The sequence below is a fragment of the Asparagus officinalis genome, chromosome 7 (assembly GCF_001876935.1).
Source record: "Asparagus officinalis chromosome 7, Aspof.V1, whole genome shotgun sequence".
Lineage (NCBI taxonomy): Eukaryota > Viridiplantae > Streptophyta > Magnoliopsida > Asparagales > Asparagaceae > Asparagus > Asparagus officinalis.
In genome coordinates, this window is record NC_033800.1 from 35,425,130 (window position 1) to 35,446,329 (window position 21,200).

Below are 21,200 nucleotides of genomic sequence, written 5' to 3' on the forward strand. Positions count from 1 at the left end.
ATGGTAATTTTTCTCGAGAAGAATATTTGCCATCAATATTATCATTTTATCAAAAAGAGACTTGTCTTCTGAATTGGCTTATTAGCTTCTCCATTTGTAGCCTTCGGTACAAAAGCATTTTGCAGTGTAAATGTAGGCAGCAGCGTACGCCGTACGTGATCTGTAGTTAACAAACACGAAGTTGAGTGAGAATTTCAACTCCATGAGAACAGAGCAGAGGGTGGCCCAATATTCAAAGTGAAGTGTGAATTAAGCTTCTGGAGATTCCCTACAGTCTGACTCCATGCAATGTACGGCACTTTCACCCACGCACTCGGTCTTTCAATGGATTGAGAGAGAGAGAGAGATATTTTCACCCATCACATGTGGAGCAGGCAAAGGGCTTGGTTTTAATTGAGAGTTGTGCACTAGCTTTATTTGCAAATCTTGCAAATAAGCCCATCTATCTTTTTGACTCTAGCTATATATTTGATTGGTTTATGCCAAGACCTGGCCAAAAGTAGTGCTTTGATTTAGACTTTTAGAGACTTGAATATTGTAGTGACTAACTAACCATGGCTAAATTGTCCATGCACTTTGTAATTAAACATTTTTTTGGTAAACAATTGAACATCGGATAAAGGGTTTTCGTAGAAACTTCCCTAGACTGTGGGGGATGTTGTAAATAACCCCCAAGTGGCGGTCAACTTTGGGGGTGCTTCACGCACGTAAAGGGTTGATTTTAGAAAACTTACATGTGCTTTGGGAATGTTGTGAACAAGTGGTGGTGACTTTGGAGATGTTTCACATAACCTTCCCTCTGAACTTTTTGATTCCACTAAACCCCCTGAACTTTTGGGGTGCCTAAGAAGACCATTGAAGTTTAAAGTTAAACCCTTGGCGGTGTTAATGATTACTGCAGAAAGTCGAAAGGAAAAAAAATCACTTTAATTAGAATTAAATCATAATTATCCAGTTAACTTTAATTAATCATTAATAACTAAATTATTAATCCTAATCTCAATTAGACAAAGAAGGGGAGAGAGAAGAGGTTGGACAATTTAAAGTTTTTTTGCCAAAAAATTTAATAAAAAGGATAAATGGTTAGTTTTTGGGAATGAGGGATATTATCATCTTTTTTTGGGATGAGGGATGTATTCATCTTTCCTGTCATGCATCATGTGAAATGTTAGAATTGATTATATTACTTTGAGTGACAAAACTTTGGGGATTTAGCTGAATAAAAAGAATCTAGGGGTCTATATGTAACATCCAGAAAGTTCAAGGGGTTTAGTGAAATTAAATTAGTTAAGGGGTGTTGGGGATTCGAAACAATCAATCGAACAATTGCCCTTCCGGACCTTGTGTTGAAAGTAGGAAAGTAGGAATAATACCACAAATAAAGATCTAACCTTGCAAAAAATAGTAAAGGAGACGAACACACAGATTTAACGAGGTTCGGCAACGTGCCTACGTCCTCGGGAGCCACACCACACAATCTCTTTATTAATTGAAGAAGAATTACAAGCTCTCAAACTAGGGTTTAATCTCTCTGAGATTCTCTCTCTTCTTGCAGTCAAAAAGCTCTTTTTTTTCGTGTTGTTACAACCCTAAAAACGTTTAAGATATATATAGAGTCCTGGGGAAAACAGAATCCAAAATAGTTTAGGAAACTGTTTGACTGCGTCGCGGTCGACCGCGCAGGTCTCGCGGTCGACCGCGGCGGTCGACCGGCGCGGAAATTCCAGAGAGTTGAGCGGTCGACCGCGACGGTCGACCGCGATCAAAACCCGAGACCAAAAAACTCTACAGGGTTGGCGCGGTCGACCACGACGCCTTCAGCTTCAGCTTCTTCCCATCTCCTGTGCACGTTCGCGGTCGACCGCCGCGGTCGACCGTGGATCTGTCTGCTTGTTTTCTCGTCGTTTTGATTCCAGCTCTTGTCTTGACTTTGGATCTACACCTTAGACTAACAATCTCCCACTTGGAGACCAAAGTGCCTGCAGTGAGTTCACCCGAACTCTCCCCTTCTACGCATGTATCTTCTCCCCCCGAAAAAATTCTTTCTTCAATCAACAATATCACGACGATCGTGTCGATCCTCGTAGTGTGGCTTCGCCTTCGTCTTCTACTCGTGAAGGCCAATTGAAGTTGCGCACAACTCCAGTTTCTTAATGGTGACTGCCTTCGTCAACATGTCCGCCGGATTTTGACTCCCCAAAATCTTCATTAAATGCAACTTTTCGTCTTCAACTAGCGAGCGTATAAAATGGTATTTGGCATCGATGTGCTTCGTTCTGACATGATATACTGAATTCTTGGCAAGATGTATAGTGCTCTGCCTATCACAATAAAGAACTCATCTCCCTTGTTTCAGATCCAACTCTTCCAAGCACCCATTCAACCAGATCATCTCTTTGCTTGCTTCAGTCACCGCGACATACTCAGCCTCGGTTGTAGGCAAAGTCACAATCTTCTGCAGACGTGAGACCCCATATCACTGCTGTCGACGCTAAGGTATAAACATACCCCGTGGTGCTTCGCCTCGTATCATGATCACCGGCGAAGTCCGCATCCATGTATCCCTGCAGTACCAACTCCTTCCTCCTGAAACATAATGGCTTGTTCGTTGTCCCTCTCAAGTACCGCATTATCCACTTCACGGCCTCCCAATGCTGCTCCCCTAGATTTCTTGTAAATCTGCTCACAACTCCCACTGCATGGGCGATGTCTGGCCTCGTGCAAACCATCGCGTACATGAGACTCCCAATGGCCGAAGAATATTGCACCCTGCTCATATGCTCTCTATCTGCATTTGTCTTAGGCGATTGCTCCTCAGATAGCTTGAACTGACCTCCAAGGGGTGTGCTAACAACTTTAGCATTCTGCATGTGGAACCTCTGAAGTACCTTCTCAATGTATTCAGCTTGGCTCAATCTCAATATCCCTTCAGCTTTATCCCTACTGATTCGCATCCCTAGAATCTGTTTCGCTGCACCCAGATCCTTCATTGCAAATTCCTTTGCTAGTTGCTTCTTCAAACTGTTTATCTCCTCCAAACACGGTCCTGCTACCAACATGTCATCAACATATAATAACAAAATAATAAAGCTGGACTCGAACCTTTTAAAATAATAGTAATGATCCGAATTGCATCTTCTGTAGCTATTGTTCTGCATGAAGTTATCAAACTTCTTATACCACTGTCTCGGAGCCTGTTTCAAACCATATAAGCTCTGATTTAGCTTGCACACCATCTCTTCCTTTCCTTCTTCAATGAAGCCAACAGGCTGCTTCATGTAGATTTCTTCATCCAAGTCACCATGAAGAAAGGCAGTCTTCACATCTAACTGCTCAAGAAAGAGGTCTTCTGCAGCCACCAAACTCAACACCACTCTGATGGTTGTGAGTTTCACAACAGGGGAAAATATCTCCGTGTAGTCCACTCCTTCCCGCTGTTGAAACCCTTTCACTACTAATCTGGCCTTGAATCTCTTGCTTCCATCACTTTCTTGCTTGACCCGGTAGACCCATTTGTTATGTAAGGCTTTCTTCTGTGCAGGTAGCTGGGCTAACTCCCAGGTCTCATTAGTGAGTAGAGAATTCATCTCCTCTTGCATCGCATGCTCCCACTGCTGAGATTCACTCACTTACATTGCCTCTTCATAGCTTTCCGGCTCACCGCTATCTGTCAATAATAAGTAGTCAAGAGATGAAAGATATTTGGGATTTGGTTTGGGTACCCTGGATGACCTCCTAAGCTCCACGCCCTGGGTAGTTTCTTCTGCACCTGGAGCCTCCTCCGTTTTGTGGTCAGAACAAATATCATCTCCCCTGTCTGGAAGTTCCTCTATATCCCTATACTCAGATCCATCTGTATCTGAAATGCTGCTCCCACTGCTTTGGCTATCCTTGGCATCTTCCTTGTTCTTGTACATCACATCCTCATTGAATATCACGTCCCTCTTCTGATGATCTTCCTATTCTTCTCATCCTAAAGGCGATACCCGAACTCATCAATGCTGTATCCAATGAATGTGCACTTTTGTGACTTAGCTTTTAGCTTGTCCCTGACATGATCACTGATATGAACATAAGCCACGCAACCAAATACCCATAAATGTGAGAGATTTATCTTCTTGCCACTCCAAACCTCCTCTGGAATCCCAAAATCCAATGGAACTGATGGCTCGTGATTAATAAGGTAAGCTGCCGTATGCACCGTATCCGCCCAAAATATCTTAGGTAGACCTGCACGAAATCGCATGCTCTTCGCACGCTCTGTCAAGGTCCTGTTCATCCTCTCTGTAATGTCGTTCTGCTACGGCGTCCCTGGAGTAGTCCTCTCTAAGCGAATACCATTCGTAGCACAGAACCTCTTGAACTCCTCCAGCTCGTATTCCCCACCATTGTCTGATCTCAGACACTTCACCTTCAGATCTGTCTCATTCTCCACCATGGCCTTCCACTTCTTGAAGATTCCAAACACCTCTGACTTGTGCTTCATGAAGTAGATCCACACCTTCCTCGAGTGATCGTCGATGAAGGTGACATAATATCTCGAACCGCCAAAAGAAGACACACTGGTTGGACCCCATACATCTATATGAATCAACTCTAGCTTCTGAGCCTTAGGCGGCCTTCTACCCTTCTGAAAACTAACCCTCTTCTGCTTCCCAAATATGCAGTCTTCACAAACCCCGACTTCCACGGCGTCGATCCCGGTTAGCTTTTCTTGTGAATGCAAAATCTTCATCCCCTTTTCGCTCATGTGTCCTAACCTGTTGTACCACATATCTGTACTCTCTTTGCCAGCTACAATTGCGAGGGTGTCACTCGCAGGTAAGGTGAGGTAGAGAGTTCCTAACTTGTTGCCTCGAGCAACTATCATCGTACCGTTGGAGATTCTCCACGAATCTCTAGTGAATGTCGAAACATAGCCTTTTGGTCCAAGCTGTCCCACCGAAACAAGATTCCTCTTCAACTTCGGCACGTGTCTCACGTTCTTCAAGGTCCACTTAGAGCCCTTCATCTAAATCTGTACTTCACCCTTTCTAATAATATTACAAGGCTCGTTATTTCCTAGATATACTTTTCCAAAGTCCCCTGCTATATAATTCTGAAATAGCTTCCTGTTAGCAGTAGCGTGGAAAGAGGCTCCTGAATCGATGACCTAGGAATCCGAATCATTGTCCATTGCAATAATCAAGGCATCCTGTACGATATGAGCCTCCTGCTCACCCGCATTCTTCTTTGGACTTTTGCAAACTAAAGACATATGGCCCTCCTGGCCGCAGTTCCAACACTTCCCTTTGATAGGCCTAACCTTTGAGTTCGACATCTTCTTCACTGATTTCGACCGATTCCTATTCTGGTTTCCTTTCTTCTGGCTTCTGCCTCTTTGCTCAAAACTTAGAGCTGAACCTGAACCTTCTGATTCGGACGATTTTCTTCTAACCTCCTCGGATAGAATCATGTTAACCACCTCACTCAGCTTCAACTTCTCCTTCCCCGCCAAATTGCTGATTGCCGTCACACAACCTGCCCAACTATCTGGCAACTGCGATAGTAACAATAGGGCCTGCACTTCGTCATCAAACGTGATGTCCACGGAGATAAGCTGATCAACAACCGTGTTGAACTCGCTGAGATGCATCGTGAAGGACCGTCCTTCTGCCATCTTGAGGTTGAAAAGAGTTTTGACTAGATGCATATTGTTTGCTGCCGACGGTTGCTCATACATCTTCGCGAGCGCTTCCATAAGCCCCACCGTCGTCTTCTCCTTCAGAATATTGTGGGCTATTGATTTGACGAGCGATAACCGGATTTTCCCTAGAGCCTTCCTATCCAGTATCTCCCAATCACCATCTGACTCCTCCTTCTTCTTTCCCTTTTCCTTACCCATCAACGGGCGATACAAGTTCTTCTGGTACAGATAGTCCTCCATCTGCGACTTTCAGTAGGCAAAGTCTGAACCGTCAAACTTCTCGATCTTTGATTTGTTTTTCTCTACCATGGCTTTCACATAAATTGCTGAACCAAGCCCTGATACCAGTTGTTGGGGATTCGAAACAATCAATCGAACCCTTGCCCTTTCGGACCTTGTGTTGAAAGTAGGAAAGTAGGAATAATACCACAAATAAAGATGTAACCTTGCAAAAAATAGTAAAGGAGACGAACACACAGATTTAACGAGGTTCGGCAACGTGCCTACGTCCTCGGGAACCACACCACACAATCTCTTTATTAATTGAAGAAGAATTATAAGCTCTCAAACTAGGATTTAATCTCTCTGAGATTCTCTCTCTTCTTGCAGTAAAAAAGCTCTCTTTTTTCATGTTGTTACAACCCTAAAAACGTTTAAGGTATATGTAGAGTCCTGGGGAAAACAGAATCTAAAACAGTTTAGGAAACTGTTTGACTGCGTCACGGTCGACCACGACGGTCGACCGTGCCAAATGACAGAAACTCCCAGATTTCCAGAGAGTTGAGCGGTCGACCGCCGCGGTCAACCGAACCAAAAACCCGAGACCAAAAATCCTACAGGGTTGGCGCGGTCGACCGCTGCAGTCGACCGCCTTCAGCTTCAGCTCCTCCCAACTCTTGTGCACGTTCGCGGTAGACCGTCGTGATCGACCGTGGATCTGTCTGTTCTCTTCATTTTGATTCCAGCTCTTGTCTCGACTTTGGGTCTACACCTTAGACTAACAAGGAGATCATTTACAGAATCCCCTATGGTCAGAGGTTTCAGAAAATTAACTCTAAGATAATTTTTACAAGGTTATCATGATTTGGACCTTTTTCAAGAAGCTGAATGTGAATATCTTTATTAGAGAAAACCAATGAATTTTTTCACTAACCTATCAGGATTCACATTGTTGGTGTTTTTCTAACACAAGTACGTACAGACTAGTTTATATATTCTAGGGGAAATTACTTCTAGCCCTAAATTTTCTAACAACTATTCCACTCCGTCCCAACACTTCTTCAACGCTCTCAAAACCCCCAAATGTAAACACATTATTCTCTGAGCCTCCAAAACACACAACCCAAGAGTTTAAAATATATAACGACCATAATACTCTTTCTTTCTCTCTTTTTTTCATGATGCAACGACAGTAGCCTTACATGGCTTCTTCCACCGACCACCGTCGGTTCTTTACCGGCATCGTTGAAGCTCGAGAGAGGCTTGCCGCTCAAAGGAGTTGATTTGGACGAGCTCAGGGCACGCGACGTGACACGTGCGAAGGAGAGGCTTGCCGCTCAAAGGAGTTGATTTGGACGAGCTCAGGGCACGCGACGTGACACGTGCGAAGGCGAGCTTGCATCGACAGTTTCTTTCTATGGGCGTCGTGGACTTCCCCGTTGAGGAGTCCTCAAGTCCGTTCGTTGTCGAGTAATTTCATTTCGCCCTTTTTTCGGGTCATTATCGGCGTCTTTGTCAAGAATAAGAAATCAGTTCTTTTATGAAATATTGTATGTATGAATTTAGATAACCTACGATTTCTCAAGATTCTTTTTCATTTTTTTTGGCAGACAAAGGTTGAATTTTTGTCTCATTATAATTTGATTGTGCCATTGTAATTCTATTCTAATGTATTTCTTGAAATTGAGGGAAAATATTTAATTCATTTGTTTATTTTTTGATATTTGAGGTTTGATCTATTTTAGAAGAACAATTATTATAATTAGCAATTTTAATTTGGGTTTTTTGGGTTATAGGCTCTACATCACTCGTGTAAAATTAGGAATCAAGAACGGGTTGTTTGTAGAGGTTACGCGTTGGTTGTGAATGATACACATTGGTGTAGGCGTCCAAAAATGTCTATAAGCTCTCGTATACAGCTCGAGACGAAGAGGAGGCGATAAACGTCAGCACTCAAAACGAGAAGATTCACCAAGTGGCCAGCGTATTCACCGGCCACCACCAAGTAGCCCGTACACTCACCAGCCACTAAATCGGCGAACCAAGTGGTCAGCGTGCTTACCGGCCACCACCAAGTGGCCCGTGCACTCACCAGCCACCAAATCAACGTACAAGTCAGTGAAACCATGAAATACATGCAAACAACGGAACGAACCGAACTCGAAAAAAACAAGAATGCCAAATGGTGGCTCGGCCAATGTCAAACCACCAAATGGTGGCTCGGCCTTAGGCGCAGCCACTTCGGTTGAATACGGCCAGAATCAGGACCTTCTTGTTCTTGGTTTTTATTATGCGATTCTTTCGAATTTGGGTGTTCAACTTCTCTCGATGTTGTTGTTAGATAGTTATTAACTGAAGAGTTAGAGGAATCCCGTCCCATTCTGGTCAAAGAAAGCCATCAACCAGCAATATAAATGAGGCTCGGGTGTTTCATTTTTGGAGGGGATCTGGAAATCAAGAGGACGAAGTGCTGTCAAATTGGAGATTGGAGCACGAATTTTAGAGAGTTAGCAGATCTTGGCGGAGTTCTTCAACAAAGCAAGAGTTCGAGAGATCTGAGACTCATTCCACCCTCCTCCGGATTTAAGCTTAGTCTTAAATCCCGAGAAGAGTCGTGATTTTGCTTAGTCAAAATCGCCGCTACTGCAATCACTTCCTTCGTGAAGCGAAAGCATTAATTATCCAAACTTCTGCTCACCAGATCTGATCCGTAGGCAGTCCACGGATAAACCCCGACACCGGCAACGATCCCGCACAAGCAATAGGCGATAAACTTCTATTGTGTGTAGTTTGAGAGAAAATTGTAACTTTTGATTTAAAGTCTTATAAAAAGGCTATATTTGTTGTTTGAGTTTATTGTAAGTGTTTGATTTAAAGTCTTATAAAAAGGCTATATTTGTTGTTTGAGTTTATTGTAAGTGTTTGAAGCTGTAATGAACTCATCAATGAAATCAATTTTCCACCCAAACAGTTGGTTGTGAATGTTACGGGTTGGTTGTGAAGGATACACGTTGGTTGTGAAGGTTACGGGTTGGTTTGAAGGACACACGTTGGTTGTGAAGGTTACGGGTTGGTTGTGAAGGACACATGTTAGTTGTGAAGGTTACGGGTTGATTGTTAAGGTTACGAGTTGGTTGTTAAGGTTACGGGTTAATTGTGAAGATTATGTGTTAAGGGTGGGCAGAATACTTCAAAGGAAATTGGGGTTTGGAAGCAATTTCCCCAAAGATATAACATCACTCTTTGATCATAATATCTTGAAAACTATAAGCTAAACAAATCACAGCCAATCACATATCAGGTGCATCGAAAACAAATTAAGCATTAGAGTACGGTACAATCACCGACATTATCTGCTATTTTCATCTAACAAATTACAGTAGCAACAGTGCCAGGAGCGCTTACAACGTGAATTATACGCCATACAACTTACCAAAAAAACATTGCATGTCTTCACCACAAATACCATGTTAGAAAAGACCGTGTGGGTTCCCGCTGCTGCTTCACTATGTTAGGATATTTATGAGAAATGTACAGGTACATAAAACCCACGTCCACCACCTGTAATATTAAACACTGAGAATAAAAGGTTACGGAGTTGATTGTGTTGATTGTGAAGGTTAACTTCACAACCAATGCGTAATCTTCATAGCCAACACTTATCCTTAACAACCAATTCGTAACCTTAACAACTAACACGTAACCTTCACAACCAACACGTATCCTTCACAACCAACCCGTAACCTCCACAACCAACCCGTAACCTCCACAACTGACGCGTATCCTCCACAACCGACCCAAAACCTTCACAAATCCCAGAAGCTCCGCGCATGCTCGATCACGCTCGCCGGAGGTGCAGGTTGAGGACCAGAGGTGCTTGTCGACGACGAGGCCGGTGTAGGAGATGTAGAAAGCGGTGGTGGCACTAGGGTTTAGGGTTAGGCATAGGTGGTTAGGCATAGGTGGGAGAGCATGCGGCAGTGGTAGATGATCTCAGCGGCGAACTGGTCGGTGGAGAACCAGAATGGGTGATACGAGTTGCCGTGCGAGCACCTTTGATCGCGGAATTATCAAAGGTGGGTTGAGAAGAGGATGACAGAAACACAAGCACAATTCAGTATATGGCGAAGAAAATTACCTTCTCTAGATTATGAGTATGAAAAGATTACAATCCCTCTCTCACAATCTCACTAGAATCAAGAACAAACTCTTAATTCTCACTAAACCCTAATACAATGATTAGAATTTCTCTTAATTACCTCTAATTGTTTAGAAACCCTAAAACATTCCTTTATATAGGTGTACAAACGTGGGTGACAATCTGGTAAATAACCAATCCAAAAACCAACAGGAATTCGTGTGAACAGAAACCCAAACAAACCAGGAAACCATCGATGAGTCGACTCATGACTGAGATGAGTCGACTCGTCCGAAACTGGACAAAGCACAAAAGCCAGCGATGAGCCGACTCATGACAGTCATGAGTTGACTCAACCTGATGAGTCGACTCATGACTGTTATGAGTCGACTCACGGACTGAAAACTGGATACTTTGATTCTGCTGCTCGTCGTCTCGTTCCACGCTTCCACCTACGTTCCACTGTACTGTTTTACACCCCTATTCTCATGTTATCATGAGAATCATCTATCCTCAAGCCCCCATGAGGATCGCTAAGTTCCGAAGAGAAGATACACCCGTATCAATGGGAGGAGGTACGAGGGGACGAATCCGACGAGATCGATGGTGGCGCTCAGTCTGAAGCCGCCGTTGGAGAGGGCATCGTAGTGGGAGGTCCAGGGGTTTAGGTCGGCGTAGTTGTCAATCAACTCCTTGTTGAAGAATAGGACCAGGTCGTAGACAAAGACTTTGCTTGAGGTGCACTCGTCGGGGGTGGATACGGTGGCGGTCGGAGGTGGAGAACGACGGGGGTGGAAGAGAAATGGCAGGCGGAGATGAGGATGGCGAGTTGGATGATGAGGACGACGACGAATAGAAGCTCGCGCTGGCAGGGGCTGAGGGATTCCAGTTCTTGATTCTTCCCGTTGGATCATGAAAAAAAGAGAGAGAAAGAATGGGTATTATGGTCTTCACATATTTTAAACTCTTGGGTTTGTGTTTTGGGGCTCGGGGAATAATGAGTTTACTTTTGGGGGTTTTGGGAGCGTTGAAAAAATCTTGGGAGAGGATGGAACTGTTGTTAGGAAATTAGGGGCTAGAAGCAATTTCCCCTATTTTCTAACAAAATTTTCTTATAAGCAGTTAGAGCCGTGTGTTGCGCCAGGGCCTGCGAGCCTAAGTGCTTAGACCCAAATATTTGCATGTTATTTGGAGCAAATGACTGCCAAAATGACTAGCTATTATTACACTTGATTCTCATGACTCATCTTATAAAATCATCTATAATTTTGTAAGTTCCCCATATAAAACATATAAATAGACCATCACACTGCGCTATAATTCATGTTAAGAGTTAAAAATAACCTTCTTTTATTTCGCATTCACTAGATGAGTACATCTATCTACATATATAAACGTGCAATTATATTTTTACTCACTCTTGAATTAAATACATATACCAAGAGTTCTAACTGTATCTTTTAACCACAAAAAATTGTTTCAAGTGTGGCATAAAGAACAAAAAAAGCAGATAGTCAAATATCAAAAAATTTAGCTTGTCGTTCTAATTAAACTTGCATGAAGCTTAACCAAACCCACCCTTAAACCTCATGGAGAACTGATCACCCAAAAAAAAAAGAAGAAAGGGTAAGATTTGTTACTTAAAATAGAAGGAAAAAACCTCAACGCCACATCATCATTTGCACAAATGCTTTCAAAAGTTGCAGTTTATATTTAGTTCACGACTTCTCATGACTTCCTCTTTCTGATATCCTTGATTTGTATCCTTGACAAGAAAGAATCAAACAAAAAAAGTCCACCCACCAAACCCCACATCCACTCTCCCATAGCCATGATCATGATGGTGACCATCATGATATGATGATGAAGCATTTTATGGAATTTTTATAATTTGACCTCCTCAAGCCTAACACCACCAAACCTAATCATTCAAATTAAAGTGGCGAAAACGCAAAAATGTCCAAAAATCCCTAATTAAGTATCAATCAATAAAATCTCTCTCTCCTCTCTTTCTCACTTTTTTTTTTCAACTCAATTTTCGCATTCCTTTTTACCCTCCCGAACCATTTGAAAACCCCAAGAAAGAGACCCCTTTCGCTCATTCTCTCTCCTCTCTCTCTCTCTCTCTCTCTCTCTCTCTCATGAGCATGATGAAGTGAAGTGAGGGCTCTCTCTCTCTCTCAGCAGACATCCAATCTCTATTTCTTCGTATGAGAACAAAAAACCCCATTTCTTTTCTTGGGCTTCCTCAATCCCCACTAAAAACCCCCCTTCTCCCCTCTCTCTCTCTACCCTTTTCCTCGCTTTTTCCCCCTTTCAAATCTCAATCTCCAAATATCATTCATTTTATTGCCTTTTTCTCATCTGGGTCTCTCCAATTTCCCCCCTTTTGGGTCTTTCCCCATCTGGGTTTTTTGATTTTTCCTCATTTGGGCTCTTAGATCTGCTGCTACGAGGTCAGAATCTTTGTTATTTATCTATAGGTATTTGTATTTAGTTTGTAGTAATTTGGGGGGAAGAACCTGATGATTTATAAGCTGAGATAGACTTCTTATGATGCAAATTTATTATAAGAGGAAACATAGGGTTGAGGTGTTGTTTGGGTTTTCGTGGTTGCAATCAGTTGTTAGCTTGCCCATTTTGTACTATGTCATGGTGCTGCTGCACGCTTGTAGAAATCCCCCATTTCAGAGATTTATGAGCAGGGTTTGGATTATGTAGTGTTGGGTTGTAGTTAAATGGGCAACAGCACTTCTCGAGTTGTTGGTTGCTTTGTGCCCGCAGGCAATGGGAAGGATGGTGTCAATCTTGAGTTCTTGGAACCTTTGGACGAGGGATTAGGCCATTCCTTTTGTTATGTTAGGCCAGTTATTGTAGATTCTCCGGCTATAACCCCTTCAAACTCTGAGAGATACACTGTAGATTCGAGCACTTTTGATTCGGAGACGCATAGTGGTTCTTTTAGGCAAGAGATAGTAGAGGAGCTCGCCGGATGGAATAGATCGAATAAGAATTTTGCTGAGACCACATTTAAGACTATATCGGGAGCTTCTGTTAGTGCAAATGCATCCACTGCTAGGACTCCCAATGTATTATTAACCGGTGATGCTCAAGAACCCGCTGCCTTATTTGAGAGCTCAGCTTCGTTCGCTGCCATCCCTCTGCAACCGGTGCCTCGTGGGTCCGGGCCCTTGAATGGGTTCATGTCGGGTCCACTGGAGAGAGGGTTCGCCTCGGGGCCTTTAGAGAGAGGTAGTGGGCTAATGTCTGGGCCTCTTGATAAAGGTACTTTCTTGTCGGGTCCTCTTGATTCTAGTGATAGGAATAATTTCTCAGCTCCATTGGGTTATGAAAGGAGAAGAGGGATTGGACGACTAATGAGGAGCATGAGTAGGCCTATGAGGAGTGCTCTTTCTAGGACATTTATGAGAAGATCACAGGGTCCTGGTTGGATGCAAAGGTTGTTCTTTCATTCGAAGGAGGAAAAGTTTCAAGCAGAAGTTCAGCGGGATTTGGCAGAAGTGGGGCCTTCTGAGCCTGAGTATAGTAATAGCCGAAACTTGCAATGGGCCCATGGAAGAGCTGGAGAGGATAGGATATACGATGGCTTTAGTGGCCCTGATGCGCCGGATTTTCTCATGAGCAATCTTTATAAAGCTATAGATAAAGAATTGGAAGGTTTGCTTTGGGATTACGAAGATAAATCTCAAAAGACTCCGATAGTGTCTGGCCCGATGGAAAGGGAGGCTGTTGAAGCTCTTTCAGAAATTGTGGCAGGGAAATGTTTTGCATCACAGATCGCTGATGATGAAGTTGAAAAAGATCACGAGAGTTTGTCGTCATGCAATGAATGTAGCCAAGAACAATGTGAAGAAGGTGTTGCAACTACTCAGCTGAACGAAGGCGAGAGCAGAAGCAAACTAACTCTAGACACATCATTAGGCCACAAATCCATACAGGATGATGAGGTATTAGAAGAAAAAGATAGTACCATGGTTATAGATCAGGTGCAAGCGACAAGTGAAATTAGTGAAAACTACAGCGCAAATATAACAGAAAAAGCAACAAGCACAATCAATGATCAAGGGGAGGATGCTATTGGTGCTCCAGCAACCATTTCTACACAGCAATCCAGGAAAAGCAAGCGCCTTTATGAACTGCTTCAGTTGGAGCTCGTAGAAGACAGAGAAGCAAAAGAGTCTAAATTGGCATCCGTGTCATGGAACAATTCACAATCATGTGCTGAAAGCACTAAAGTAGAAAGTTCAGGTCGCACTGAAGGGGCTGACAGTCCCAGAGAAAGTGATGGGGTGGAGAACTCCGAACAACGTAAACATATGACTTCATTTTCTTCTTTAGGACACAAGCAGATGATGAAAAGATCAATAATAGGATCAAAGTTGAGAAAGATGTATAGGAGGCAGAAAACATTGCGGAAAAAGCTTTTCCCCTGGAGTTATGATTGGCACAGAGAAGAACACCAAGTTGATGAGCCGATGTTCAACCCATCAGTAGTTGTTAGGAGATGCAAATCTGGCCCGGTTGATCATGATGCAGTATTGAGCGCAATGACACAAGCACTTGCCAATACAGAGGAAGCATATATGGAAATGGTCGAAATGTCGCTTGATAGGAATCCGGAGCTTGCACTAATGGGTTCTTGTGTTCTTGTAATGTTGATGAAGGATCAGGATGTGTATGTTATGAACCTTGGTGATAGTCGTGTCATTTTAGCACAAGATAGGTTGAATGACCGTCATGTTGGCGCCAATCATGTGAAAGATGATGCAAGGAATCGTAACAGATCTAGGGAGTCTCTTGTTCGTGTGGAATTGGATAGGATATCCGAGGAGTCTCCTATGCATAATCCCAACAACCGAGTTTGCGGCATTAACAAGAACAAGGAAATATCCCTTTGCAGATTAAAGACGAGGGCTGTGCAGCTGTCCTCTGATCATTGTACTGGCATTGAGGAGGTAAGTAATTTTCGGGAGCTTTTTTTTTTGCCTTCAGAAATTTGTTTTCCTTATACTTGTCAGATAGAAAATCTGACATGGTTTTATCATGTGAACATGCATGTACATATAAAACTTATAAATAATGTGTTATGTATTCCTTGAACATCAGCTTTGTTAGAAGAGTGATTTCCTCTTGATTTACTATGACCCTTTGGCTATGGAACCTTTAGGAATCAAGTTGTCAAGGTGTTCAGCCTTTTCGTCTTGTTTCTACTAAATTTTAACTTATATTACCTTATTCACACATGAAATGTTTTTCGAGGATTATGCCACTCACACCACCTCTACAGTACTTAACAGCTGAATCATTTTCCACATAAAGAAAAACTGGATACTAAAGGAAAGGGAATCAGGAAAAAGCTTTTCCCATTGATTTGATTTGGTATCATTGCATCAGGCTGCGTCTTCAATTATGTTAGTGGAATTTAACCATGAACATACAATCTAAAATTATCAATGTCGTGTGCCTGGTTTTAGCGTTATCTTTGGGCATCTGAAGTTTTTTGAATGATTTTTTGTTCCACGTCACCAATCCGCAAACCTTGATTCTCTCAACAGATATCTATCTGTTGTATCTGTTGAGATATTGTCTGGTTTATTTGGTCATATTTGACTGGGTCAAACTAACATCTAAAAGATGTTCATACATTTTTTTAAAGCAGTTTAGAGGCTCAAGTATTCATCTAATCAATCACAGACATGGTCCAATATCAGTAAAACTAGCGGTAGTATGTTCTATTGAAATATATCCCGGAATATGCACACTTGACATTTTACACATGCTCATGTGCTCTTGTGGTTGTCTTCCCTCTTTCTTCTCCTTTTCATTTAATCTGAATTTTATGGAAGTATTTATAGTTGCATATTATACGAGTATGGACTGTATATGTATATATGGAAATACCATTGAATTTGCACTGCTCAAATCATGGAAATTCTGTGTTTCATACCAGAACTTATACTGTATAAACTGTTGTGAAGATACTGCTATGGTTAAACATATTCCACTATTTTATTTTTTCTGTCTTCCAACAGGAACACAATTGTTATTTGTTTTTATTTCAGGAAGTTTCGAGGATAAAAGCAGAACACGTTGATGACGTTCAAGCTATTCTGAATGATCGAGTAAAAGGGCAGTTAAAAGTTACTAGAGCATTTGGTGCTGGTTTCCTCAAGAAGGTCGGAAATTTTTATGCAAATAAACTTTCAGTCATATCGTTACTACATCGATTAGCCATTCTTAACTTTAGGCTTAGAATCTGTCATTTGCATGAAGCTGACATTGAGAACAAGCAAAACTGAAGAGGTTAAAGTAATATTTCTCATTAGATGATATTAATATGGTTATTTATGAAGAATTAACCTTAGAACTTTTCACCTTCTTGGCATCCTATTATACCTCATTATTTATGGCCTAATCCTCATTACTCATGGCAATACGGCTCATTACTTCTTGGCATCCTATTATTACTCATTACTCATTATTTATGGTGAAACTGAAAACTTTTGAAGTCAGATCATATCATGTTCAAAGTCATTTTCTTGTTCAAAGCCTTTTTCTTTCATTCAATGTACTAAGGCTTGACTTTCCATATCTCTTACTTCTATTTATGTGATAGTTGCATTAAAGAAGATCTTGTTTCTTCTTTTCTTGTCTCTTCTTCTTGCTGATTGCTGAAGTATGAGTAATAATCACCTATTCCCTCTTTGCTTTCACTACTTTGAAAATTACAAATTTACAATTTTTCATCCCTAGTCATTTCATATTTGGCAATGTAGCATCACACATATCATTATTCCTGAACGGGATAAAGTACATCATAACATTATTTTTTTACATTTATTCATGCTGTACATTCCAATACCTATGTAGCACGGACACGGATCCGACACGGCCATCCGACACGCCGACACGAGGCAAATCCTAAAAAATACCTAGGATACGTGTGTTCGACACGTGTGTCCGACACGGACACGACACGACACGGCTTCATGTTATGCGTGTCCGTGCTTCGTAGTCCAATACAACCAAATGCGTCCTGCATCGATAACATTTATACTTACATAAACATGAACATGCTTTCTGAGATAATGATGGATATGTTATTATATTGATGCATAAAAATAATCAAACTGATGGAGCAAGAGGGCACCTCATTCAACATCCAATTGTATAGGTAAACATATGCAAGAGGTCAATTGTAGGTTTAAATTAATATCTGGATTAGGTTTTTAAGTTTTGTCTTCCATGTTTTAGAATTATTCCAAGGTAAATGGTCTTTATTTGAATTGATTCACCCGGTCAAATAGGCAAATCCCTAAGTTTGCTATGTTGGCCTTATGAATCCTTCTGCGCCTATCATTCTATTAGTAGCCGTAGTATACACTTCTGTTCATTCATCTGGGCATTATGTTTTCCTTCCCTTTTAAATCACCTCACAAAAGAGTGGGTTACTCTGTTAGTTAGGGCTTCACCAGCTCTCCAGTTACATGCCCATGCCATTTTAACCAGTCACAAAAAATTTACCTCAATCTGTACAATTCCTGTGTTTCAATAATACTCAAACTTTGTTTTTAAACCACACCTTGTTGTTCTAATTTCCACTGCATTAATCTTATTTTTTTGTTCTTTAACTCGCATCTTGGTCATTCCTGGTATCTTGAACTATATGAAATTTTTAGCTTGGTCAGGATCACCAATGTTGCTAGATGCTAAGCTTATCATTGTAATCATTGTTGGCATTTGACTCATACATGAAACGGGTCAAGATTTCCTTTAGATGGGGTTAGTAATCTTTGGATACTTGCTATGTCAATATATAATTCTTTAGAATAGATGCTTATTCATGTTAAGGAAGTGCCACAAAAGATGGTGGATGTTTGGTTTATTGCTATGTTGATATATAATTCTTTAGAATAAATGCGAATTCATGTTAAGGAAGTACTACAAAAGATAGTGGATGTTTGGTTTATTTTTGATATCATTTGTATCTGTTTTGGGCTCTCATTTTCTGACAGTACATAGAGGAATTTCTCAAGAAATATATGCTTCTCCATAGTGGCTTTTTTATGATATTTTTATGTGCGAATTTTTTCTAGTCTAAATTATCTAATTGAAGATGAAGCCTGTACATTAAATATTTACATCAAAGTCATTGACTGTTGCTTATAGCTTGCAATGTTCCGTAGCATTAAGTCTTCGTCTCTATGAAAATAATGAAAGATATATACCCTTTACCTATAATTTGGAAATTGCTGATTATGTTTCTCAGTGTCTATAGCATCTCTTATTATTTTCATTTTATTTCCCTCTTTCGCGGAGAAAGGGCCATGGTTCTAATTACCATTGGTGAAAGTCATATCATAAAAAAAATAAAACTTAATGCACATAAATATCTCGAGGTGATCCACTGGATTGAACTAAAAACTGAATTAGCATTACCTGTTTCATGGTTCCTTTCATGCTTTCGGAACTTAAAAAAATTGGTTAGCGTTACTTGTTAGATTTACTTATGCTAACATTTTTCCTGAATGCAGCCAAATGCTAAACATTTTTCCTGAATGCAGCCAAAGTTCAATGATGCTTTGCTCGAGATGTTCCGGATCGACTATATTGGAAGCTCACCTTACTTAAGCTGCATACCTTCAGTGCTGCATCATCGTCTCTGCTCAAATGATCGGTTTTTGGTCCTATCTTCTGATGGGCTTTACCAGTATTTCAGCAATGAAGAAGTCGTATCTCATGTTGCATGGTTTATGGAAAATGTCCCTGAAGGAGACCCTGCACAGTATCTTATTTCTGAGTTACTGTTTCGTGCAGCTAAAATGAATGGTAAGTTAGCATCATATGTCAGTGTTACTGGTTACTATTAATGTTGCAACTACTAATAATGTTCTTATCTGTTATCATGATGATAACTCCTACGACTGTAGTCCTGCTTTTCTTTGATAATTGATTCGTTATTCTCTGTTAAAGACGTGTAACATGACTATTAATTTCCAGATAGTGACCCCCCATCATGAAGATAATACTGAAGCTCGTTTGCAAATGATATTTATGAACACTGATCCATGACCAAATGAGCCCTGAGTGTAGATGTCATTAAACCTCCCTGAACTATTGGGGTTTTTGTGGGTGACCTCCAGAACTTTTTTTGCCTACCAAACACCTCGAACCTTGGGGTCTCTCACAAGAGTTACCCTAAACTTTAAAATTTTCCCACAGATCCCCCTAACCCCCCAAACCCCCCACCCCCGTGGTTTTAGGTCGAAAAAAAGTGGCTGAGTGGCAGTCGGCCAACACGTTGTTGTTGGCTTGGTGTGAGCGCAGTAAAGATGGTGTTGGGAAGAATCAGAATTTGTTTTTTGTTTTTTGTGCGTATTATTATTATTATTATTGAATGGGTTTTTTTGGGGGTTGGGGGGGGGTGCGTTGGGTTTTTGGCGGGGGGATTTTTGTAGGCCCCCTTCCCAACACACAACACACAGAAGAGTTCAGGTTTTCTTTTTAAATTTACCCGTTTTATATACCCTCCTACACTTGCTTAAGATCATTGATCATCTCTTTTTTGCATATTTCTAGGGTTTTATGTTTTAACATTTTAGGGGCAATATGCATATTAACCTATGTTCTTTTCATGCATCCTTTCCCTTCATATTCTTCTGCTATTTATGTTAACTTTTCATTCATTCTCTTTTGTCAAATCTCGAACTCTCTGTGCAGGGATGGACTTTCATGAATTGCTAGATATTCCTCATGGTGATCGGCGAAAATATCATGATGATGTTTCTGTAATGGTGATTTCCCTTGAAGGACGGATTTGGAGGTCATCGGGGTAATTGTTTTTTCACAGAGCAGGTATTGCATCAAGAAGATAACAAGATGTAGCAAAACTTCTTGAAGAAAAGTGGCATCTTGTGCTGTAATTGTTTCTGTTTTTTCTTGCGGCTCTCCTCTGAGCTCCTCTTTTTCTTCCATTGTGTTTTTAACAGTTGCAGGGTTGGTCTCTTAGTGTTCTTTGTAATGTTGGTGTATGCCCGGTCATCCAATTGATGGACTGCTTTCAGTCCAATATATTTCAAAATTTTCCTTGATTGGATGAAAGGTTAAAAAGAGGGGAAATTAATTGTTGATCAATTTTTATATTTTTATAAATATTTTGGAGCAATATTTTTTTCTCGATGAGAGTATGTCCATGCTCGGATATAGAGAGGTGCGTTTGGTTCCTTGGTTACCTGTGACCGGGATTAGTGGGACTGGGGTATTAAACCCCATTGTTCGTTTGGTTTTATTTTGGTACATTATGGGACTGATATTGAAACAAGTTTTTATCTCCAAGCTTGTACAAATTATTTTGATTTCTTTGGTTTATATATATGTTGGTTCTGTACACCTTTCAAAAACATTAAACTATTTATAAGATCCTATAGTGTAATGAGAGAGATGACGGTTATATTTCATTGTAAACTATAATCTATAGATCATCTGCTAATTAATACATTAATTGCTTATGAAGAAAGAGAGAAAGTAACTATTTTTTCTATCTTATTGGGAGAAGATAATAGAGATTTTCTTTATCAGTGAAAGTAGATAATTTGAGTGGTAGGGTTTTTCTTAGATAAATTAAAATTTAGTTTGAAAGTTAAAAATTAACCAACTTAACCACCAACCTTCATATATAAATCCGAATAGGAATTTATAGTTTTTTAAGAATTAACAAAATGATATAGGATGATATTTTTGTTGAAAGAGATTTAATTGGAAAAGAACATAGACATTGTTTGGTTGCTTGTGAGACTGTGATTGGGATTTCATTGTTATGCTATTTCAATCAAATCTCATGTTTGGTTCCCTGGGGATTGGGGATACGGATGGGAGAGGACTTTCGTCTATTCCCAAAATAGGTAGTAAGAAGTTTCACTACCCCATGATATTAGGAACATAGGACTTCCGATAATCATTATACTCCAACTCTATGCCTTCCTCACACCAATAATACCATCATTGTACTAATGTAAAATATGTTAAATTAGCGAGTCATCTGTAATTTTAGAAATTTTTCGTGGTGTTGTTTGTAATTTTGAAACTTTCACATGATTACTTGTAATATTCTAAAAATTTAGGGACTGGCTATAGAAA

The 21,200-nt window shown here is 40.7% G+C and overlaps 1 protein-coding gene across 1 annotated transcript; it reads left to right on the plus strand.

The window, feature by feature from the left end:
- LOC109848263 (protein phosphatase 2C 32) lies at positions 12,084–20,238 on the plus strand. Its single transcript, XM_020417687.1, has 4 exons — positions 12,084–15,019; positions 16,127–16,240; positions 18,629–18,893; positions 19,785–20,238. The coding sequence occupies exons 1-4, from the start codon at positions 12,782–12,784 to the stop codon at positions 19,898–19,900; spliced, it is 2,733 nt and encodes a 910-aa protein (XP_020273276.1). The 5' UTR covers positions 12,084–12,781; the 3' UTR covers positions 19,901–20,238.